General features: G+C 42.5%; 1 protein-coding gene across 3 annotated transcripts in view; it reads right to left on the reverse strand.

Annotated features, from left to right (window-relative positions):
* The window catches only part of sema3fb (sema domain, immunoglobulin domain (Ig), short basic domain, secreted, (semaphorin) 3Fb), a 52,689-nt gene extending 27,147 nt beyond the window's left edge, over positions 1-25,542 (reverse strand). For all 3 annotated transcript variants that reach the window (XM_068315322.1, XM_068315319.1, XM_068315320.1), the window contains exons 1-2: positions 25,390-25,542; positions 23,310-23,469 (exon numbers count right to left, since the gene is read on the reverse strand). In XM_068315322.1, coding sequence (XP_068171423.1) covers positions 23,310-23,427 — 118 coding nt within the window. In that variant the 5' untranslated portion in view covers positions 23,428-23,469; positions 25,390-25,542. The remainder of the gene's footprint in view (positions 1-23,309; positions 23,470-25,389) is intronic.
* Between the last annotated feature and the right edge of the window lie 489 nt (positions 25,543-26,031).

The raw sequence follows: 26,031 nt of genomic DNA on the forward strand, positions 1-26,031 counted from the left end.
ACACTTTTCTGCACATGTACATGGATGTGTGTCTCTAACGAGACTAAACTATCACCCCTAGTATGATTGGTTGTTAGATGGCAGAGTGAACTCCTTGAACAGTTCCTTTCAACACAACTTTTCTCCATGTCAAACAAATACAGGAATTATTTGGGTTTGGGTAAATTGCACGCTTAAAACCCACTAAGAGAAGTGACACAGTTGTTAAAGAAGGCTTGTGCGATTATCGGAGAGAGGGTAGCAGGTTAGCTGTGCTGTTAAATGAAAAGGAATGATAACAGTATGCAAACACAGCAGCTGCTGACATCGGCTTAGTCACTTTTGTCCGACGGAGGATAATAAAAGCGGTCAGAGGCTCTGCCACTGTGTCACATCAGATAGGAGTTGTCATTCAGCAGATAGAAAATATACAAGAGCACAGGATCTGGAGATAATATCTGACCCATTGGTAATGCCAAAGAGCATGGCCCACAATGGAATGGTAATCTTTTGTGATGTGCTCTCAGTGATGTGGTCAAGCTTCGCTGAATCCTCTGTGTGTGTTTGTGTGTGTGGGTCAACATGTTTTAGAGGCTCTACAGATTGCTGCTAGGAGAGAAAACAAAGACACAACAGCATGTCTGTACACACACACACACACACACACACACACACACACACACACACACACACACACACACACACACACACACACACACACACACATACACACGGACCGTGATTGATCTTGAATGGATGGTAAGGTGCCACAGTTAGCACTGCAAACCAGACAGATTTACAGATTTACTGGTGGGGTGGAACTCTTCCCCGGGTGATGTATCATAAAGAATAAAACATGACTTACAGATGATGTAATGAGGGTGGTTACTAAAAAAATAGCACTTACATTTAAAGAACTATGGCTACGGTCAAGAAGACTTTTCAAAGTTAAGGAAAGAGATGACAATTTTGGGCAGTCCAAATTCTTAAAATTTGAACATGGAGCTACTGGACGTCTGATTAGGGTTTGAACAACTAGGCATCTTTAAGTCACTGGTGGGTACAAGATGTTTAAATTCTTCACAAACAGTCCTGAAAGTCACATGTTAACAGACTGAAAGGCACTATTAGAGAATCTACACCAACAAACCCAGTGCACGTTTCCACCTGTGCGTATCTTTGCATTCAAATGTCCAGAAACCACCTGATAACTCCACAAATTTATATCCCAAAAAACAAAATAATAAAAGAAACAAATTATGATTCAACTGATGATTTCATTGAAAGGATAAGAAATGTGACACGCTGCCTGGCTTAACCAGGAGTTTAAGCACTACCACATAAGGCTATTAGCCAATCATGGAATGCTGTTTGTATTCTGTTGCTGTGATCACCTTCACTGGGGATGAGGTGTGACCCCCTTCCTGTCTCCATACACACTGAGTGTGATTCTTCGTAATGGATGTGCATTTATAACGGTCCAATAGAACACATCATTAAGCACCACATAGTGTCCACAAGTTGCCTTATGACACTATATGAGACCTGACACTTTACTGTTGACCACTGTTGTTGCACCTGCCAATCCCTTTTGACATGTTCAGACCTGTTCTATTATTAGGAACCACTGTAGTGCCCCACTAGTCCTTTTAAAGTATCCCACACCTGCCACACCAACCCACTAATGGAACCAATTTGTATTCACTGTCATCTCCGATGAGCTCTCATGCAGGGATTGCTTTATCACGGGAGCTCCTATCATCTAAGCCCCTCTCCTTCTGCCTGCCAAGACCAGCATGTTGATGGACAGGTAGAGTGGGTGCAGGGCCAAAGATGGCTTTTGGTCCCGGGATATACATTTGTCTCAGTTTTCATATAAAGCCTTGTAATGTCAGAGTGCTGGCACACAATCAGTTGAACAACAACAGGAAATCTTGAATCCTTGACCATTTACTACACAGCAATAGCATTTATTTTATTTCTAAACTATTTCATAGGCCTCAAACTGAAACCCTAATACATTTTCTCACCAGAAATGGGCACAAACAGATTTCTTACTCAATTTCAGAGAAACATGTGAAGGTGTAGATCCAGCAGAGGAGGACACATGGATTCAGCAGAGTGAGGAAGGAGATCCTCTAACTATGCACTTCAGCACAAACATGTGTCCCTGTTCACCAGGGACACATGGGTCAATTCCTCCAAGCCTTCCACAGCCACTATAAATCCACTGTTGTTGTTAATTGTGATTTTCAGTCACAGGGGAGCATTACCAGTTCACTTCATCTGAATCAAGTTGAGTTCTTTAGGGTTTTTTTTTTTTGACCAATACAGATGATGTCTTAGCAAGTCGTGACAGCAGCCTGGGCCAGGAGACGTGATGAGGTCAGAGGTGGCTAGGCAGCAGTGGCGGCGCTTTGTGTTCTGGTTTAATCTGGGATTAGCTCAGGGTCAGTGTTATCTGTCCACAGCCTGAGTGGAATCAGGAAACAGGGATTGCTTGAGGTAAAGTGGCATTACTGCACGGCCTGTCCAGAATTGCAATGAGCCTGTGTTTGACAGGGGGGAAGGAAAGAAGACAGGTATGTCCAGCCTGATTCACTGGGCGTATGATTGTAACCCCTCTGCCATCACTCTAATAACACCCCCAAACCCTTGATTTCCAGCTTGGTAGAGATCAACCTGCACTAAGGCAAAGGATTACTACACCTCATGAGCCAATGAATCATGCATATTGAATCTGTCTGGCAAATGTTATCCATATCCTCTGGTTCCCTGAGAACATTTAGCATGGTGAATTCATTTTAAGGCTGATATGATACAGGGGCTTCAGGGGGTAGCAGACAAACGTGCACCGCACATGTCTTTGTTCATAGGAGCAATGAAACGACATCGCAACAACTGGGATACTCACCAAAAAGACTAAATATAAACCCTAAGTAAAAGCGCTTGGTTACCTTTAGCCTTACTTATCTTAACCTGGCATGTCTCTGCTTCACGTCAGACCCTAATCCCCACATATTGGACACACTTAGAGGAAGAGACACACTCCACCATCTCTGCTTTTGGTGTTTAGTTGCAGAGGATGGTGCACCAGGGAGCTTTGTCAGCTATTAGACCAGCGTAGCCTTGTTGTAATGAAGATGGATCTCTCTCAGTCTCCCCCTCGCTGCAAAATTTTAAAGCTAGCAAAAGTGGAGAGGTCTTACAGTCAGTCCCATGGCAATAATGAAAGAAAGAAAAACTGTCTGACTTAAAACAGAGCAAGAGTGGACTCTTAAAGGACGGTAATCCATTAAAACTGAATTAATCCACTCTATCAGGACTCTTAAGGGCACAACTTCAGCATTTTGAGTTTTACAGAAAATACCCTAATATTATGTATAATTATCTGCATCTAAAGTAGTTATAAGGCAGGACTATTATGATTCAGCACTCACAGAACTCAAAGAACAAAACATTGTAATTCTGGATGAACAATGTAATCAATGTAAAAATTTCTGATAATATGATATATGTTAATATGTTTACAATATGTGAATATGTAAATTTCTTATGTTGCAAATGTTAATATGTATGTGTATTATTTAAGTATTTATGTATGACTCCACCCCCGCTGCCACGATTGCACAAATTTCCCCACTGTGGGACAATAAAGGTTTATTATTATTATTATTATTCCACAGGCTTGAGGTTTTTGCTTCTTTTTGAGTGTTTTGCCACACCGTGCTCTTTTACAATCAATCTGCATCCTCAGCAACCGAAATAGTTTCAATTCAAGAAAGATAGTAAGTGTTTTATTTGTATACTGAAAGACCTATTCCCCATCTATCTTTCTGGAAACAGTGAATCCAAAGAAACACAATCTTTCTTGACACCTCTGAGAAAACTATGTCAAGCGGTGCTGAAAATGTCTCGATGTGAAAAAACACATTGTTGTGTCTCTCAGGTGCATCCCAACAGGCCAGCAGAAGATTTACATCTGAACAGACAACAGGATATGGCGACCCAAAGTCTGTAACACCAGCGACCTACGATAAAGACCAGTACAATGAATTTGTTGGAGGAGTGTGGGAAGACAGTTGTTCCCGTTCTTCCTGAGAATGACAGGGAGGCAGGACAGATTGTGACAGCAGCCATTGTGTTCCGGGTCTCTTTCTCCCATCGGGCGCTTGCCGCTCCTTCATCCTAAGTGCACACAGTGTATGTTATGTTCCTCTTCCTCTGTGAGTAAGGTGAAGTAGGAATTGTGAGATGTGAGATCAAATTTTTTTTGTTCCGTTGGTGGTTTGCATATGACAGCAGCTGATGTTGACAGAAGCACGAGGCTGATGGGACATCCCTCTGGTTCAGCTGACTTCTGATGCATCCTGGATTCCCAGGCCTTGGGCACAGGAAGCGGGATTAGGGGACAAATCCCGCTGTTCAACACATAGGTCAGCAGCGTGGCAACATTTTGCCTCATCACTTAGTTTTGTTGGACAAATAGCAGTCACGTGAAATTAAGGCGATTAGCCTTTTATACACAGCTTTGTGTTCCCTGTTGTTGTTTCTCCGCTAGGCCTGACAGCACCCACACCTCCCCATGAAGCTCGCGGTTGTCCAGTAATTTCTTTACTTTATTCAAACCAACAACTGTGCCCACTCCATTCCCAAGACTCTACCCTTCAGTCTGCAAAATTTAACACAGCTTGTGTTGAGTCTAACCCCTTCTGAACCTGCACAACTGTGGAGCTACTATATGTTCAAAGGTCACAAGACAGCGAAGTGCAGTCTCTGATTCTGGTGTGTTCTCAGATGTTATTAGCCTAGTTTTAAAGGGCCTTCAAGGGCTCTGCAATCTTATCCTCTTTCTTAGTCAGAGCAAGATAATAGATGCCCTTAAGAGACAAGGAATACAAAACTAACTAATTTATGTTTCTTGGTCTTTTTGATGTTGTATTTTGGTCATGGAAAACATTTCTTAAGAATATGACTTCTTTCCTGCATGTCATCCCTAGCCGTAATCCTAGATATTAATCAGAAAAGTCTCCAAAACTCAACGAACTCATTTAATCCTGCTTTTAACCAGACAGATGCTACAAGCTTTACCTGTCTGAAGACTTATTTTGGCACACCACACTCCATGTCCATGTAAGGTGGTTTTAAAGAGATAGCGGCACACGCTGTGGAGAAGGACGGCCAAGGGTCAACAAGTTTACCAAGCCGATTTAGCCATCCCAGTTTGTCACTGGTAATCTCCCTGCCGATAACTGCAGGAGATGGATGAAGAGAGAAGCAGACAGAGTGGGTGAGAGAAAGCTGTGTGGGTGTGCAGGACTTCTTGGACCTCATCCTTCTGCTTCTCATACACATGTACAGATAATGTGTATAGCATACACACATACATAAGTGTGAGTCGGACACGCAACAGCTGGATGATTTTACCCAGTTTTATCATAGGTAGGGAAGCGTCACAGCCGTTCTTCCACTCCAGCAAAACCAGTAAGCAATAAGGTAGGTCCAGATGGAAGGCACAGAGACGAGCATGTGAGGTTCGCATTGATTTCTCCAAGGTGGAATATAGAGGTGCTTGCTTTGGCAGTGTTGACCAAAACCTCAGCCCTCAGAGACAAAAAAAAGAAAAGACGCACAGCCAAAGCATCCTCAATTTCTTCCTTTCAAACCCAAACAGCAAGGCCTCTTTTTTCCCCCCCGATAATAAACACTTCATCTCTTCCCCAACTCAGGCAATATGCTTTCTAAATCAAGGAAGCTTCTCTTTTTTTCTCACATTTCCAGCCAAATGGAATTAATCTGAAGTGCTGGGGCCCAAAACTCTGCTTCCTGTTTGCTCTGGGAGCCGTACAGACATGTAATCTTAAATTAGAAGCTCATAAAGAACTTGATGGGTCTAACCTTACGCTGACAACCCCATTTATTCACTAGCTTTTATTTCAACACATTAAGAGGAAATGTGCTTGTCAAGATGTATTTAGTGACTTCAGCTGTAACCGGGTTAAACAGTAATATGTAGTAACTTTTGGTAAAATGCCACTCCACAGGTTGTCCTGGCCGACCTCAAACTGCAGGGCTATACATCTTCTTTTCAACAATGTGTTTATGTTACAGGAATCAAATGGCAAAGAAAAACACCTCCAAAAATATGATTTACTCTTTCTGACTAAATTTAAATAAATAAATAAAAAAGCACCAATGTGATTCAAAGTCTCAGCTCACCTCCCTCTAGTATGACAAAAAAAAAAAAAAACCTTCTTCATCAGTTTATTTCCCTGCAGCTTTGCTATACTGAAATTGGCAAAAGTAACCTTGAGGAACGAAACACCGACTGTTAATCATTGATTACCAGTGCTTTTTACATGTTAGTTAAGGGTTACCCTTTGGTTTGATCAATATCAGTCAAATGGTAGTCATGGAGTGGCTATTAAGGCACCTCTAGGCCTCAGACGGGAAAACATTTTAATGGGCAGGTAATGCAGGAGAATGGGATGAGGGGGGAGTACACACATCAAAATTTCTATTTATTTTGAGTGTCAGATAGTTATTTTTGCCCATTATATATAGCGAAAGGCATTATTCTGAAATTTTTCCCCCCAATTTTCTGAGATGCACCCCATAATTGTGCTTTTGACTTAGCTGTTAACATGTGACCTTATTGACTGCCAATGTGTTGTTAACTAAATATCTGCACCCCCCATCAGTCGGGTCGAACTGAAGAAATGTCTTGGGTGAGAGGTGAAATATCTTCAGAATAAGCAGCAGTTCACTGGCTTCGGATTCATCTTTTAAGGGTTACCATGACCTGGGTGAAGGAGGATTTACACCAGCGCCTTAAATTCATTGAGATCTGAGAGGTAAAGTAGCATAAAGAGGTCACAAAGAGCAGCAGACACATCCAGACAAACAAGTTGTTAAACCCCTTAGGAGAGAAAATCAAAGCAAAGGGTAACATCATTATCCCAACTGTCGGTTGTAAACATCCATCATAATGTTGTTTACTAAGCACCTTCGTGGCTCAACTAAGATTCACTAAAAGTTTCCTTTGTAATAGGGAATTATGATCGGCCTTTTTAGTGTACATTGAACTGGAATGTTTCTTTTAATGCTGATATCAACCAAGAAAAAACATTCTTTAAGTCTTTACAGCTTATTTTTCCCCAATAGATGCCAAATCCTCTTTTCATGTGGAAGAACACCAAGCCTTATGTGTAAGCATTACATTCCACAAAGAAAAACCCATGATTGTGTAACTTAAGTAAGTAAAGAAGTAAGTAAAGTAAATCCTGACAAAGTGGGAAATCCATTGGTTACTCTGTCAATCTGAAAGGTGTCAGGTCAAAAGGGTTATGCCCTGCCTCATTATTCCTGGATAGCATATTTGACATGGAATCAACTGTTAATCCGGAGGAAATCCTGCCGTGTTTTCCACCAGGATGGCCTCCCTGCAGGTTGGTGTGAAGCAGCTGAGAGATTGCTGAGCTGCGTCGCCGCTAAGCCATGACTGTACGCATCTACCTCTGGCTGAGTTTGTGGCAAGAGGTCTGCACTCTCCATAATGACTCATTGATCTGAGCTTCACAATCCCTGCCTGTCTTATCTCAGCTAATGGAGCCACATCACGGTCCGTCACAGGCAGCAATCGCTCCGGGAGACTGAGTGCACGTAGAGGTCAGAGCTGCCCCTCTCCAACAGCGCTGTTGGAGAGGGGCAGGTAGTGGAGAAAAAAGCTTTTTGAAACTTTCTGAACACTCGGTCTTGTTATTCGACAGGTTGCACTCCTTCTTACACTCTGTTGTGTTGTTTTTTGGTGTGGTGGTGATATACTATCCCTCCAGGACTTTCTTTTATCACCTCAAAAACAAACTCTCACTTTACACATCCATGATTCTTCTGGGTGTATGATAGCCTCACTTTGACCCCAAAGATTTGAAGCCCACAAAGGGACTCCCCTTCACAAACACATGAAAGCCTTCCAAATCCATTTATAATGCTTGAGGCTGGCATGACAGCAGAATGCAGCAAGTAAAAGGGGAGGAAGTGGGTTGACATGTCCCTCTGCAGGTTCTACTTTATGGTCGATCCTACTGAGGGTAAGAAAGCGCTTTTAATGTCAGACATCAGAAACTACATGTGCTTCTTTGGGTTCTCTGGATTTAAAGGAAGTGAAGGGTAACTCCAGCAGGTTTGTGCATATCCTCTGTGCTTAAAAACTCTGCATCCATCAACTGATCACAATATTAATACCTTCTAACTCGGGGTCAACATTCGTCACACAGTTTAGGAGAAGAGTCTGTCTCATCTCTCACCAAACTTCTCATCTCTGCCTCGCATCCCCATCTCTCTTCCTCATTAACTGAGAGGAAAGCTGCCTCTCTCGACTCAGTCATGCCTGAGGTGACATTCACACATGGTAGCAGACATACAGACAGCTTGACAGCAGTGGAAACACATTGAGCTCTGGCAAAAATCGCCCACCCTGCGAGATTTTAATGACTAGTCTGCCTTTCTCCTCTCGGTTTAAAACTGCAACAGTGAAGAGCAGCTGACAGCTTTGACATCTGATTGACAGGCAGCATATCTTTTGTTGTGACCCTGCATACTTCCTCCGGAGCAGGTAATGAGCTGCAGGAGAGGGCAGAAGTATGGAAGTGGTCAAAAATACAGGCTTTGCTAAGAGTGAATTCATAGACAGTGAAGACATGAATCTGGTGAAGAGCAGGTATCCCAGGCCCAGACGTTATTCAGTGGGAGGTCGGTGCAGTTGGAATATCTGTGGTCATCTCTGTTTTATTTTAGACAATATTCAGTCTTGATAGACTTAAGGGGCCCTTCTTTGGAGCAATGAGCTGGGATTTCAAACCAAACATAGCATGGTGTTAAAGAAATGCAATGACCAGGCGCATCGCTGCAGGTCTGGGGAAGATTAAATACACTTGGAAAGTTAGATCCATGAGTTTGAAGGCCAGTCATTGATCATAGTACAGAGGTTCAGGAAACTATTAAGAAGTATTTTAAAAAGTCTGCTTGGTTCCATCTTCTGTCTCAGCTACAGTGAAGCTACTGGTAGAATTTGCCAGGAGTGCATGAGGCAGAAGACCGGCCTGAAAAATCCATTGATAAAGCCTCCATTCATTTCCTAATAATTTATATTGATAATTGTCATTTCATCGGTTGAAATTGCTGATACCATTGTCATGTCTAATGATCTATATATTTCAGCCAGGTCACCTATTTTGCTGTTTTGATGTGACTGGACCGTTACACATAAAATTCTCTTTCTGATGAATAGCAAATGGGATGTGGGTGGGTGAAATAATGCATCATGAATGAGGAATATATTAATTACTGTACCTGCAGTGACCTCCCTAGGAGAAGAAATATGTGTGTCTGTGCCATCTGTTCCATTTCCACAGGAGGGGCAGCAGATTAACTTCATTTATTATTCAAATCTCCTGACATGCGGGGGGACTCTAATGCTAACCAATCTTGTGTGTTCCTTGACACATCCGCACATAAAGTGCAGACTGGAAACATACCAGAAGAAATGCAGTGAAATGTTAGAGAAATTAAATAAATTTATTCTGGCGGGAGATGAAAATAGGATGAAAATTTTCGTGTAAATTCAGATGTTCAGACGTGAGCATCCGGTGTCATTCACCAACACTGAAACTGTACTGCTCTTTAGCCATCCGGCATGTCATTCTCACTTTCTCTCACTCTTTGAATTAACGCTGCAGGCAACACACAGCTGTGAGCGAGACCTGTGTCCCTCCTGCATGATTTTTCTAAAAAATATTTTAATTGACAGAACAATTAAGCCAGACAAGTCTCAACAGCGCTCCCCTGGAACCTCTGAGAGGAGAGAGTGATCTGCTTCCCCAGGCAAATTTATCTTGACAGTGTCGAGCACTCAACAGAAAATGGCACAAATCTCAGTCAAAGAGTTCAGTGCAAAGAAAATATCTGACACTAGTATGAAAGATTACTGGAGTGCATTTCCATTAAGGGGTCATGATACTGCTCTTACATAATTTATCACGTTCACCTCAAGTCAAGCATTCGGTACTAGCCAAGTTAAATGTTGAAATTCATAGGATTGAGCCTCCTAAAATAATTACAGTATATTACAATAAGTAAAAGTTTTAATTTTAACTTCACACAAGCTGATGTGATTTGATTATGAACTCTTACAGTAAAACACTTGATATTCAAAAGTTTACTCTCAACTGCACTTACTTGAAACTGTTCTTCTGAGTGAAATCAAACCCGACAGGACCTCAAAACAGCCTCAAATTGATGTCGTGCAGTTACATCATGGAAAACACAGTCAAAACTACAAACTGCCGTCAGTAGAGCGTAAACATCTTCCAAGGTCGAACAAGTTTTTGTTCATTAGGATTCTTGTAATTAAGGAATATGATGAAGAATGCTCCATAGTGTAATGTTAAGGAAAGTCAAACATATCAACCAAACAAGACACACGGAGTTAAAAACAGACACAAGCCTCCTCTGCAGAAATAATCAAAAACACAAACGACATCATGGTTTGGACTCCGGTCAGCAGGACGGTCAATGTAAAGTGCAGTTAGTGTGTAAAGCACATTTTATTGGAATGATCCTTTAAAGACTTGCAGTATATTATCCATTTCACCATTTGTTTAAACCACACTTGGTTTGGCAGCTACATAATGTGGGTGAGTTGCTATGTGGCACAGAAAGAAAAGAACTGGAAACATTGCAGACAATAAGAAAAGACATCTCTACATGCAGACATTGTTGTTTCACTTTATGCTGCTCTCCAAAGGTAATTTAATACATATCTTTTATAGCGGCAGTTTTTCCAAGAAGTTTTTCAGACGCGAAAACATAAATCACAAAAAAGATCTTTTCACTCCATAGCTTAGCAAGGTTAACAATGACAAACTGCCAGCGATGGCTGTTTTTTCAGATGATATTCATCACAATCAACCTCAGGGCCTTTCTATTTCTTAACAATAAGAGGGATGAAGTCTGCACCAAGGCTGCAGCTTCAAGTTAAAGTGAAATGGAACATTTAACAGCAAGGCTCTCCTTTATAACATTCATCTCTTGCAAATCCCATTTTCCACTTAAATCAATTGTCTGCCCCATTAGAGAGATCGAACTAGAGAGATAAAGATCGACTGGCACACTGGCTTAGATCTGTATCTCACACCCCATCATGAAATAGCATTAAATCAAACTGAAACAAGATCGGTGATCATATATATTTTGTCTACAAACCATTGACATAAGAATGTTAATAACCACAGGCATATCAACACACAATTAATATCACATGAAAGGCTCCCTCCCAATAAATTGAGATTGTTTGACAGATAAACTACCACTTGTAGTTGTCAGTGATTGTCGAGGAATCCACTGCTAAGCAGCTAATGTGCGCTGCTATGAGATGAGAGCATGAAGAGGCTCCAGACGTAAAAGGGGGCATCGATCCATCTATCAGCAACTTGGTTGTCTGTGAGGTAGAGCTACTGTATTTTAGAACTTCATTTCCTCCTTGTTGAAAATTGCAAGCTGGTATAATTAAATTGAAGGTTGAATCTGAAGAATGGACTCATCCAAGAGGATTCCTCAGAACTGAGTCCTGTTACTTCAGATTTAACATTCAAGGATTACCATGACCTGGATAAATGAGAATTTACACCAACATATAATTACCTCAAACAGAATATTATCTAAACATCCAATGGTTTATGCTTGCTTGTTGATTTAATTTCAAATGATTTTTTTTGTACTGTTGATTTAGCTCCAGTCAGATTGGCGCTCCTATTTTTTCCTTCATCCAAGCAAATCACAGTAAATCCCTTAATTACTGGTGAATTATAGAAGTTTTTTGATGCGGTGTTCATCTCCATGTTCGCAGCAAACAAAATGTGTCTTCTTGCTGGTGAGGGGCCGTGAACTCAGATGACTTTTAGGATAGCAAAAGCATTGTTTCTATGCTAGAGCTCATGACTACAACCAGTAGAATTAAGCCCATTCAACAAGTATGAGTTTAAAGTGAAAGCGTCTGCCGTGCCAATGAAAATGCACAAGCAACAGCAGCGCTTTTATTTTCAATTAAATGCGTCACCAATGAAAATAAACTTTTGAATCATAGCTCAAAGGTCACGTTGAAAAATTCTGTTGATTTACTAATGATTTGGACACGCTGCAGTGCAGCCAGTGGGTCCCAAGGTGCCTTGGAGATTAACACAAACACATGACTGAGCTCTACCGCGGGCTGCAGGCTCAACCAACCCACAGAAGACTTAATTCCACCGTTCATTTCATCCCCATAGTGTGTCGTTAAAGTCTCCGTATCTCACCTAACCATCATTTATCTCGCTGCCGCTAATTAGTTCCGATCAATTACCTTTACTCAATGCTAATTCCGCATTTAAGAAAACAGGAAGAGCTGCTTATTCACTGCTGCTCTTTTTTTTCTTGGCAGTCTTTTTAAAAAGTCCCTCGGGTTGGTTTCACTAGCTTTTTTTTTTTTTTTGGAGCGAGAGGCCTCCATTAAAAAGCCATCGCTCAATTCCGGATCTTACACGAGACAGAGGTGGGTACCAGGACCCCCCGGTACCCCTGCTCATTCATTACGACAGAAAAAAAGGGAGCCTAACTGATTTAATTAGAGGATTTAAAATAGCAAACACTCATCACCGTTGAGCTGCGTTTCTGGGCTCCATCTTACAGGGTTATGGGCTGAAGAAGTGAAAAACAACAAAGGTGGGTGATGATTCTAAGTTATTACCCACCTGTGCTGGAGTTGATAAGTTTGTTCCAGCAGTGAAGATGGAAAGATTACAACCACAACGCTGATGAACGTGTGGGTGGCTTCCTGACTGCAAACCAGAAGAGCTCAGCCCAAGTTCACTGATTACACAACAATGAACGGTCACTGACACAACTGATCGGAGTTAGGAGTTCATCTGAGAAACTTCTATGCTCTTTGAAACTCGGTTCCTCAGTGAGCACCCTTAAGGTCTTTCTTCATTTCCATCCTGGAAGAGGAAACATAAGCATGTCAACTGTAGGAAGGTGGGCGAGGAATAGTTGGAGTAAAACTCGGTCCACGCCGTAGCCCACGAGAGAGACTTTTGATTCAGTGCTTGGAAAGAAAGAGGTAGAAGTGAAACCCAAGCCTGCCTCTCTTCCCCTGTCTCCTTCTCCCTATGTCAAAGTGGTTCATCTTGGACTCCAGGCCCGTTTGTCTTCTCACAGAAAGAAAATGCAAAGTAGGCTGCTTCAAAATGCTGGGAAACACCGCATGACGTCCCTAGAGGGAAATTAAATACAGCCACTGAGATCCACACAGTAAAGCGGCAATAAAGTATTCATTAACCCTCCATTAAAAGACCTAAGCAGAAAAACAAGCAACTGAGTTAAGAAGTCAAACAGGGATTTAGCGCACACAGAAACACCAAGCCCTCTCATCTTAAGAGTTACTAAACAATGAGGAATTGCAGAGCTCAAGAGCATGTACACTCCGCTCAGACAAGCAGCAAGATCAGAGAATCCAAGTAGGGGGTTGAGTGATTGAGCAAAGTAAGTAACGCTGGGGTATTACCAAACAGTTTCACAAGCATTACCGTTGATACTCGGAATCCTCTGTGATTCTGTATTGCAACACGTTGCCCACAACTGGTTTGGAAACATGCCAGGCTGGAGTGGCGGATATAAACAATGAGTTTCTTGACTTTCATTTTCCCTCCATCCAAGGAGCTCATTTTTCACCTCCATTATAAACCGCTGTCGTCCTTTCGCTGCTCCTCAGCGGTGCTCTTTAGACCCGCACCGAGAAATCTGCAGGCAGCATTGAGAAAGGCCTGCGGGATGCTTAGCGCCACATTCACTGAGAAAAAAAAAAGGCCTGATGCCCATTTGACGCCAACCCCCAGGTCTCCCAGAATGTGAATGAACTTCTGTGAATAGGTGGCAAACCTACACAAACACCCCTGCAGCCATAGGACCTTCACAGGGGGAGGAGTGTGTGGGCGACACCAAACAACATCAACAACAAGGGAATTGCATGCCAGGATTTCTCTTTCTTACTCCTTCTCCAATCAAGAAGACGCACTGCCACAGGAGGGGGCTTGAAAGGATGGGTCATTGACAAAAACGGCCTGTCAGGGGGTCACCGCTGGCCCCGGCCCGGCCTCAATGGATGTGAATAAGAGTCCATCCCCATACATTGCAATTAACACCTACTCCACCGACAGCAATAAGGAAATCTCCAAATCAGCATTTCAAAACCACGGCACTACAAAAGCATCAAAGTGCATGCATTGTAATATACTAAGAGCTACTGTGTGGTAAACTCTTCAGTGCATCAACCAAACAACCTCTTTTCCCCTCACTAAAGTGGAATAGTATCTGATCTCATCACTGACCAGATGAGGAGGTGGGAAGTATGACCATATGCTGGACCGGTGCGGTGAAAATGACGACTGCACTTTACTCTTCACAGTCTTGGATGAGCTCCAACAATGATCAGTATAGTTTCCATGTTCTAAATTTACGCTGAAAATAACTATGTTTCCCTGGACGTTCAAACAAAACCCTATGCATGTTGGTACGGCTTCACATTGAAACCAGACTGGCCTGAACCAAAGGATGTGAATTGTCATCACTGCCTACATTTTACAAGTGTACTGAATCTGTCAGTGATTTAGCTTTACTTGTAAATATGGATTATTTTCTGCCTCGTTCTGGGGTTCTAGTTGTATACCAGTGCACTGTCTGGGATATTTACTGTAGACTTCAGATGTATCATGCCCAAGGCTGTAGGAGGAATCTGAAATTCAATCTTCCTCTGACAGAGAGATAGAGATTATTGCAGCTAAAACAGAAGGGGGCAGTGGCCTTGACCTCCTCGGTCAGGGTCACAACCTTCCACTTGACCTTTGTGAGAGGCTTTCTTTTACACCAGGTCTTCAGGGATTAATACATGCATGTAGAAATGTTTGAAGTATTTCCTCACTTGCACATGTAGATAACAGACAGCGTATGTATTGTTATATGACCTTGGCTAGTTTTGTCCTGTCATAGAACCATATCACTTGAACTTTTTACACAAAGATCATACAACAGTACCACAACAATGCCATCTTTTCCTACTTATACTTAATAACACAAAAGCAATTTCCTATTACATGGCGATTGACCTTGTTCCACAAGAATTTGCCGTCTCTGCAGTTTAAAGATATTTTGCTTGTTTTACTTTTTATTTAAGGCAATGTTAGTGACTGATGAATGAAGGCACAATAAATCCACCACAGACAGGATGTGCATCCCATAATATTCCTCTCACCAGTTGGTACAGTGCCGGGTTCATTCTTTCTCTACCTTAGTGCATCTTGTCTTACTCTTCAGTTCTTTCTAGTTTTTTCTTCTGTTTTGGCAAACTTGCATGTTTCTGTGTTTTGTTCTTTATTATGTCCTTACAGTAACAATAAAGGAGTAATAAATGTCAGGACATGTGGAGAATTCATTCATTCGGAACATACGTGACCTTTGTCCAATGTGGTATAAATAAGGTACCATCCAAGCCACAGTTCAAAAAGATCCATCTTCGATCTTGAGCTCTTTCAAAAAATATGAGGAGAAAGACTCTGAAAGGGTTTGGAGCTAATGTGACTCTAAGGTTCAAGGCTAATGTGATGCATTTCTTCAGGAAATTTCAAAGCTTATAAGTGCAGAAAGGCGGTTATTGTGGTGGTCAAACCCAAATGAAATCACAACTTCTGAGAAGTAAGGAAAGGATAAGGGTGAAGCAGTGATGATTTGGCTTTTTGGAGAAAAGAATATGCTTCTTGTACCTTAATGGAGAGCGGAGATTGTGGTGCGTAAGACTTGAGCCACATGGCTGGAGGAGCCGATCCTTTCAAAGGCTGGTCTGCCAGCACTGGTCTTAGAATATGATACAGACAGACAGTGGAGGGATGGAGTTTGACAGAATTTGCAGAGGTTGGAGGCGAGGCATTGTGCACTACTCTTGATGAGTTGGACATGAACTGACTGGATACAGGGAAGAGCAGAAGCCAAGACAAAATGTCTAAAATATCTTCCACATTTCATGCACTATATATTAAGCATAATACCACATGTGTTGATCAAAGAATTAGTCTGGGAGCAGCTGAATGACAATGACAACCAATTCTTTCCTGGCACATTCTTGCCACACCCCTACTCACTTCTACCCCTTCTCTGTATTTCACAACCTTTTGCTTGAGCAAGATTGTTCAGAAAGTCATCACAGTTAATTACATTCTTCATCGTCAACAATTCTTTATGAAACTTGTGCAAAGGTAGGTTTCAGTTGGAGACACATCTAATCCTCCTGGACCATTATTCAACCTGACACCCTAATCTACCACAAGAGAAACACTACCACTAAGTATATACAGAGTTCATCCCCAATGTCATTAAATCCAGTCTGAGAGTTCTCAACCTGTTTATCCAGTCTCCACAAATGCTCACAATCCCAAATAGACACCAAATCCCACAGGAAGTCCTAATTATTCCGCCTAGAAAAACAACCAACCTTGAGACTTGGCAGGTGTGCTACATAGCAAGTCATAGACCCAGATGAACCTGGACACTGGCTCGGTCCATCCATTAAACCAAGCCTGAGAATGCATCATTTGTTTCTAGGGGACAGAGGTAGCATTATAACAAATGATGACGAGCGACAGTTTTCTCCACATCAGTGAAAAGATTTGTGAAGTTTAATCACACCTGACAGGACTGCCGTGATGTGACTGACATGCTCTACAGCAACCGAAACCTTTCCCTGGCAGGGAAATAACCAAACACTCCTCGGTCAGACCATGTGGGATCATTTACATCTCCGTCATGTTTGCCCGTTACTGTGTTCGGACCTAATAAACCTAATTGCATCAGCTTTGCTCTGCTTGTGAGGGATGCTTTAATTCCATAGCTTTGGTCTTTTCATTTAAAGCTGGAAAAAATAAAAATAAATTGTTTTTCCATAAATAAAAACACATGGGAAATGATGCTGCACCAGTCGGAAGAAAGTGATTCACAGTATCTGGACAATTTAGTTGGTATTTTCCAGAATGGCAGGGTGGGTTTCAAGGGTAAGGGGGGGGGGGGTTAACAGATGCAACAACACGCCTAAGAAAGACAACACGGACAGACAACACTGGGTTCTCAGACCTTCCAAGAGACAATGTTGAATTTGAAGGCGAGGCATTGACGGAGCCTGTAATCTGACACAGGGATCTGTTACACAGGTGAAACCCTTTCCAAAGAGGGAACAACACAACACAGACCTCCCCATGCAGATGTTAGAGGGGAGCACCCCATGCCAGCAATCCAAACTGGCCAGATTCCTGTACATTTAGGGCCCATCCCATGCCGGGGAAGAAAAATTAACAGGAAAGGAACGACGGACAGAACTGCTGCAGCAAACCAACATCGAAAATATGACTGACTATATTTAGACGGTACTCAGTCACCTTCAGTTTCCAACGCCCTCAATAATTCCCTGGTGATGTGTAGGAACCTTGTCACCTACAAACACTTCTCCACCTGCACACACACAACGTCTCCAGCAACCATTGGCCAGATGTTAGAGAAACCAGACACAAGCTCTGAGACTGTTTCCTCTTTTATCGAACATTAGGACCACCCAAGCTTCCTGCGATACACTTTGCAAACTTGCAACCATATGGCATGAGAAACGAGGACGGCAAGGTGGCAAGTGGATACATTTTGTAGGACTGAAACACAATGGTTCTATTCACTGGCCATCATAAAGAAAGGCTGGTGTGTGATTAACAACCAGAAGGAGAGAATAAAACAATATTCCAGGAGCTGCAGAATCGGTGCTAGGTGGGAGGCAGCGTTAATGGTTGGCTGATACAGCTATAGGATGACACTGACCGCATTTTTATTTGCAGAGGGAAACTGGCATCATCAGAGACGGATATGAGATTGGTGCTGGATTCAGGGTCACAGTGTTGAAAGGCGCTAACATGCTCCTTTTTTTTGAGGAATATCACGTGTCTGTCTCACACATACACTTGTTAAAGACAGGAGTGACAAAAAGAGTAATACTGCATTTTATAACACCAATACAAATGGCTTATTGATTTCATAGTTTGGGATAATTGCTACGCTTTATTGAAATTAATTTTGTGCTACATTAAATTACATTTATTTCTAGATGAAATGCAAAGTCCCCATGCTTTTACGTTGATTAATCTCTGCATTAACAGGCAAATCTGAGTATGTATCAGCATCAATTCCTTGTGCTTTAGTTGGAATCAAATCCCACAGATGCAGTGTTGTGTTTTGCTTTGTTTCCCTCAGCTTCATGGCCATCTTCATCATCACAATCCAATGACAACATGCCAAATGGTCTGAAAATAAGTGCAAACACAGTCCCATCAGTCATACACCTAATAGGAGGGGGTAGTTTAGGTAACGGGTCCCGAGGCAGGCAGCAAATCGATGCCTAATTCCTCACCTGTCAACCTCAGACTCTGACATGCACACATTTGAACGGTTACGTCTGACTGAATCACTAAATTCACTTTTGTCTGAGATAAATGCGTTTCACGTTGGGCCACGCTAAACTCTGGCATTGATTTTTAGGGGGGAAAACATTGCTTTTTTGGTAAGTCCAATATAAAGCAAGTGTGAGTTAAGCAAGAATTTTGACAAATGGCTCTAAATGTGTCACAAATTCCTCATTAACTTAATAAAATTTAGAGTGGATGAACTATTTTCTACATTTACATTTCATGAAAGGAGCATCTGAGGAACAAAGGAGTTTTGCTGTAACACTGGGCTCAGACTAGACCTCACACCAAAGGCTCTTTTTCCTTCAACATTCAGCCACTCCATTCACTTTCAAATGTTTTAGGGAAGGCTTCATCGCCAAACAATATAGAACAGTCGAGTCACAGCGGTGTTCAAGTTGTGCGGGTCCGAGCTGCATTTGCACTCAAACCACTGTCACCGCCCCGCCGACTGTGTTCAATGGTTAACCACGGTGCTACAAATGACCGCTGTGTGCCTGCTGAGGGAGAAGAGTTTTACACTAAATATAACCTAGCTTAGGCAGAGCAGAGAGAGAGGCTGAGGTCTGGGACGTGGCCAAAGTAATGGTGGTTGTCAATGCTTTGTCAGTCATGACTTTGCTGCTATGGGATATGCCCTCACAAACAGTAATTAGAGATCACAGCCAAACTGCAGCAGCAGTGCCAGACTACTAGGACAGCGGTTTTGTGGCCTCTTCATGTGGTTTGGTAAAAGTGCAAAATTACAGTTACAGGACTGAGGTGTGACAGTTTGTTCTGAGGTATCCTTCAAAATGGAAACAAAATGCCAAGGTTTATTAAAAAGTAACAAGAAAAAAACCTGGGGCATTTATAATGAAGTTGCATAAACCTGCAGCCAAAGAAAGCAACTGTTCAAACAATCACATAAGTAAACACTCATCTCGGGCCTTAAAAATGCATTATGGAACAACTGATCAGCTCAACGGTGATGAGAATGTAAGAATTCTGACCGCTGATGTGTGTCGGAGCACAGAGAAGAAAGTGACCACTGTAATACACTGCATGGACAACAGCAATAACTGTTTAAACATTGACTACTATAAGTGTTAGGCTAGCAGCAAAGGGGCAAGCCCACAGACGAACTGATAAAAAGCTGCTGACTTATCAAAGCAACAACGGATACACCCCTAAAGCGCTTTTAGCTCATATTTAATCCTGATCTGTTGTTATTCCTAGGAATTAAAACCCAGTTAAATGCATAACAAGGGTTGACCCCTACCAGAATGTCTGGCATTTAACCCCCAATGTGGAGTTTGTCACCTCCTGTGCCACCTTAAAGCCACACAAATTAACACAGCCACACACAAGAATAAATGATGAGTCTAAGCTGCTTCCTTTCACACACACCTGCCCCGGTAGTGGTGAGGTCTTGTGCAGCAAATGTGACCCACATTCTGGTGTCATCTCCGTGGATTTAACTCTGTATGCATCGAGTTGAAGGATGGGGTTTGAGATAATCCCATGTGCTGCTATGGACCTCTCTTCTGTGCTGACGGAGCACAATTTCATCACTATAGTTGTCAGATCAGCTGTTTCAGAATTCATTAATACCATGTGACTGTTAATTTTCACATGGCTTCATCCTAAAAGTGAAAATTCACCATGAGGGAGATCGTCAAGCATCTGCTCATGTTTACCTGCTGTCTGTTGATTTAAGTCAGAATGGAAAGACACATTTGCAGGAGGGAGTTTTGCCATTCATAAAGTGTTTCCTGCACCTCACAGCGTGACACAACAGCAGAGAAGTCTTTCTACATCAAATGATCTCTCAATGGATTTATGATACGAAAGCACTTGCATGACTTTGCAGAGAGGCGATGCTGTCGTACCATCAGTTCATTTCACTTCAGTGACAGAAAGCCTGAAAAAAACAGCCGATTCAATGGCACTAAATTTAACCAGAATAAAACACCAACTCTTCTCTATTATGGATAAAATCACAAAATCACTAACTGTGACACCCACCAGATGTTAGATGCTGGATTTTCATATTAAAGGGTATCATTACATAATGTTGCCAGGATGGAAATAAGACTTACCGTTAAAGTTGTGACAATTAATCAATCATTAGAAAAGTAATCTGCAACTATGATACACATTTGACGTCAAGGTGATAACATTATATTTCAGGAACAAAAAACCATATTAATCAAAAATGGAAATGAATATTATCTGCAGCCTTACTCCCAAAAAATACAAGAAATTTGTGTTTTATGTTCCTTACATGTCTACATTTCATTCTTTCTTTCCGGTGGTGGGAGTTGCTTTGGGTGTGTGTTAACTCAAACTATCAGATTCTCAGGAGTGCCAGGTTGACTCCTTCACATGATTCCTCTCTTGGGGGTTGCTGGCGACAGCAGTCTTGTCTGGACTAACCTTAAAATGTCAACTGATTATCTACGGTGCATTCGCTGTCCTCCCTCTCTCAGTCTATGAAACACTGTTTACTCGTCTGACATTAATTATACCCATTCGCTGTCTAAACTTCTTTTGCTCTTGCCAACTCTGCCCTTTCTCCTCAGCTTACTACCGCATGATAACAAAGCGCAAAGTCTGCTTCCAAGGTTTATCCCTCCTTTGCAAAGTAACTTGTTACTGAAATATCTTTATTTTTCACCTTCTATGCCCAGATTATTTTGAGACCATTTCCAAAACCACATAATAAAAGCTCTACACGCTGCTGGGAGCCAAAGCAATTAAGTCCCATGATTTACTCTACCTGTTTAAGGGAAGTGTGGGCCTCCCAGACGGAGGACGTGGTTGTGAACCTCGCTCCTCAGCTACTGAGTTAATCAGTTTGGAACACGCTGAGAGAGAAACCCTCAGCTTTATAGCCGCGCTGCCATAATGATCAATAATTATAAGCATGGGATAATTGACGCATTCTTTCCATCTGTCTCACTTTAAAACCTGCGTATTGTTCGCACTTGTCTTCATGCTGTGTTCCTTTAAAGTTGCTGCTCAGAGGCAGACCGCCTTCTCAAACAGCTCAAGCAAAAAAAATCGTAACACCATCATGATGCACCGGGGGAAGTACAGCCAGCTTGCCAAGGTAAGGACTACACGGGCCTCTCAAAAAGCAATTAAAGGGAGAGAGAAAATCATATATTGAATGGAGAGAGGGGTGCATTCCTCTGAGAGAGGCAGCGGCAGCAGACTGTGAAATTCATATTGACTGGAGAGGCAAACACACACAGGTAAGCAGGAGTGCTGACCTTTTTCCACTCTTGCTTGTCCGCCTGCAGTCCACTGCTTTCAAACACGTTTCAGGGCGAGCTCATACCAAGATGCGCCCATGCAAGAGCATCCAATGAGTTCGCTCGCAGAAAGGATTATTGAGCAAAAATAAAATCGATCGGAAGAGTTCTTTAAAAGCGACACAAAGTTTGTGTAGGGAGAAAAAAAAAAGAACACTATTTGTAAAAGGAGAATAAAAATTGCTGAGCTCTAGCTGTGAGTCCATTGATGTTTCTTTAATCCTCCTTGATTAAAATAGGAAAACGCCTTCAACAATGAACACTGCTGCTTCACTTAATTAAGTCAACTTGTACTAGGGAACGCTGGGAAATGGAAAGGAAAGCAAACAGGGGCGCTGCTGCTCGCTCCCTTGGCTTTTCAGTGGATGCTAATCAAAGGCTTGATCTGCGAGCAGGACAGGCCTCTGGGACGTCGCTTTGCTTGGCTGATCCTGGCAATTTGCTCTTGATAATACCCCCCACCTCCTTCTCTCTCTCACAGCACCCCTCAAACCCAGCAACCCATCTCACCTAATCTATACAGCCGCAATGCACAAACAGAGCCCCCTAAAGTACATGTCTGCCTCACTGGGGAATAATCACATAATGGCCCTCGCGTTATTACATGCTCCTTATTATCCCATCTCTCTTTGTGCCTCCAATTTAGGGATTCCGTAATAAAGATGAATGAGGATAAAAACACTGCTTTTCATTAACTAAAACAATAATCACGTATATTGTTTCAGAACGAGCACCGACATCAAACGCACAAAAATATCTTCAGTGCGTGCATCTGCTCAGTCATGGTTTGCATTTTTAATTTTTTCTGCATAATAAGCCAGTGGAAGTATCTGGTGAGTATTACAATGCTTAGGGTTTTGCAGGGGGAGCGGGAGGGGGCGGCAAATGAAAATTGTACGGTTTGTTTGCGGCCTGCTCTGTGGCGTAACGTTGATGGTCACATTCGTCCTCTGGAAAACCTTCACCAAAGCTACAACAGCTCCTGTTGCACAACCGTCACGTCATCAGTCACACAATGAGCGAACGCAACATAAGAATAGTAGAAGAGTCAGGAACACGAGGACTACGGTTGTGAAAGAGGAAGGAAAGACCCTTTTACAAAGCTGGGTCCAGAATTGTTCTGCTTTTGTTTGTGTTCTGGATAAAATTCACAAAGATCAGAATGGGGGGCAGCTTTTTGTCCCGCCTCTGAGCCAAAACTGTATTGTCGCCGATAAATGGCTCGAGCCAGTGGGGCAGTAGGACAGGAAGAGGGTGTGACATTTTGAAATGTGTGTGATGCAAGAGGTAGCTAATAGAAGTTGGTGGCTAACTGAAAACGCCTTTAATTTGGAGGGAGAGAGGAAAGTTCAGCAGCACCACAGCCTCCAAGCAAACGATGAAGTCAACCGGCAGGTTTAAAAAGTTAAAGTGTTTGTTTACGGAATCTTAAAGAAAAAGTTCAGGTTCCTACCTTTGAAGGAGATGAAGACGCGGGGAGCGGCCAGCGGCTCATTGATCACCGGGTTCCCGAAAACAAAAGTGGACAGTGCCAGGAGGGCGTGGACCGTCCACAGACCATCCAGCTGCATGGTTGACCGACCTCCGGTAGCACAGAAAAGAAACCAAAATCTCTGCAGGGACAATAAATAAATAAAAAGGCATGAGAAGAGAAGCCGCTTTCCTGATTCCACAGTACAAAGAAACCTCTACAAGCGGTTTCATTTATGTCACATCACTGTCTCCCACGGGACCCATCGCTGCAAGTCTTGGCAACCCAACATCGAGGTGTGGAGTTGACACCCAGATCTCTGGGACGATCGCTCGTCTGATGAGTCGATGGGAAAGAGCCAGGCTTTCAGAGACATGTGCGAAGCTCTATTTGGTAAAAAAGTATGTATGTTTTTCACTCTGTGTGTGTGTTTGTGTGACAAACTGATGGAGAAGCAACGCCGAACGCTCTTCTCCACGCACCACAAAACACATTCCTGCCTCATGACACTGTATGTAGGTAGTGTTCTGTAATTACAGGCTCACCTAATGCTGGGTTTTACCACGTCCTCACGCTCAAGAAAGACAGAGACAAAATAAAAGTGGCTGCAACCTGCAATAAAACATTAACCACTCGATGAAAGGCTGGCGAGAAGGATTACAAATGATGACAGGCTCGAACGCTAACTATAACACTTTGACGCGTCTTCCGAACAATGCAGCGTCGGTCATCAATGAAGTGTAAAGTTAATGAATGATAGACACCAGTGAGCGACCACAATGATATACACACACACACACACACACACACACACACACCACAACTCGTCTCAACGCCTGCCCTCAAGGATTCTCCATCAAATCCACTCACGTGAGGTCAAATGAAACTTTTTTTCACCCCAATCTTCTCCCACAGCAGCATCACTCCCTCAGTGGAGTCCAGGGGTCAGCTCATCTCCTCACCCCCCTCCCCCCATTAATCACCACAAACACTGTATGTTTAGTCCAGGTCGCATCTTATACACAACTTTGAAGACATCATTACAGTGAGTCCTCAGACCGGTTAGCTGAAGAGGTTTTATGAGCATTAGCAGCTGTTTAAACCTCTGTTATTTACTGACAATTTGTTAAGCATCCAGCTGTTTATTCTGAGACTGAGGCCAAGCGCTTCACACAAGCAAATGAAATTAAACAAGACGCCGCTCACAAATGACACCAGAGAGGCTGAGAGACACAGAGTCCATTCACGTCACTGCTCTGATTAATTTTGTGTTGTACAATGAAAACTATTCAGGTTTCTTTGGGGTTTAAATACAAGGTTTTAAATCCATCACATTAGTCCACAGAGTTGAATAAAAAGCACACACATTCACTGTAGCGTTCAGCTTCTAGATTATGTCGCATCTGCAAGTTATTAACTTTCACATATTGGAAAAATGAAACACAACCATTGAAACTTAGAGTCTAAGACAAAAGCACAGGCTGGGTGTGTTTGCCTCCTGGTGAATCCTGCTGGTGTGAACAGCACACAATGAAGGAGCATCAAAATTATTACTGAGACTGGATCATTTTGGCAGATCCACAAAAAAAAATAAAAAATAAAAAATTGGTGTGTGTGTGTGTGTGTGTGTGTGATTTATAAAATCACAGATATTCAACACTGTATTCCAAGGCAAAGAATTCTGTAATTTCCACTGAAACATGGTAGACGTCGACTGGAATCTGAGTCCAACAGACTGGGAGCTTTGGCCGCACATGGACGACAGAATTGTAAACAGTCTGGTGTGGTATTAGAGCGCACGGTAAACGGAATAGTAATTATATAAGTAGACTATTATTAATAAAAATGCAATACTGACTCGTGGAAGAAATTCGATTGTGACAGACGGGTCTATCGGAAAGTTAAAATATGATCTGATAAGACTTTTATTCATATATTTCTAATCATTGAGGAGCGTCTTAAATCAGACCCGAAATAAATAATGAGGGGTTGAAAATGTTTAAGGCATTAATATTAAAGCAGGTGAATAACAGTCAAATAAAAGCAAAACAATAACGCTCACCTTATTGTTACAGCTTCCCGACAATAACTTCAGATCCAATCGTGCAAGTCATTGAAATTCCAACAGATCGGCCACTTCCGACTCCAAGTTGTAATTAATAATAAAAATAATTAGAATGATTATAATAATTGGAAAATCCCGGTGCAGCTTCTAGGCGGTCCTTGTTCAGGGGTTGGGGGGGGCGGGGGGGTTGCAGTACACCTCTGGCCCCGGAGTTGTCAGTGTACAGTAAGAAAATGACAGTTAAATGAATTTCTCTAGTTCAGTCTCCTGCATGAGCGCGACGTGAGGGGATACAGTCGACGAGCGACCACAATCAACATCTCGAGGTGGGGGGGGAGGCAAAAAAAAAAAAAAAAGCAGTTCAAAACAAAGTCCCCGTGTAGAGAGGTCCGGGCGCGTTGCGTGTGCTCCTCAGGAAAACTTGTGCGCTCCTGACTGGGGAGGCAGCGCGCTGGCAGGTGGATGCAGAGGCCCCCAGAAAACACACCCACAGGGCGGGCGGCGCCGAGCCGGGCCGCCCATCAGCCAACCGGGGGTGGGGGGGTGGGGTGGTGGTTTCACCACCGCATTACACCAGACAGAGGAGCAAGATGGGACGCGACTCATCCAAATTAAACAAAACACTTTTATTTCTAAATT

The sequence above is a fragment of the Antennarius striatus genome, chromosome 5 (assembly GCF_040054535.1).
Source record: "Antennarius striatus isolate MH-2024 chromosome 5, ASM4005453v1, whole genome shotgun sequence".
NCBI classification, from domain to species: Eukaryota; Metazoa; Chordata; class Actinopteri; order Lophiiformes; family Antennariidae; genus Antennarius; species Antennarius striatus.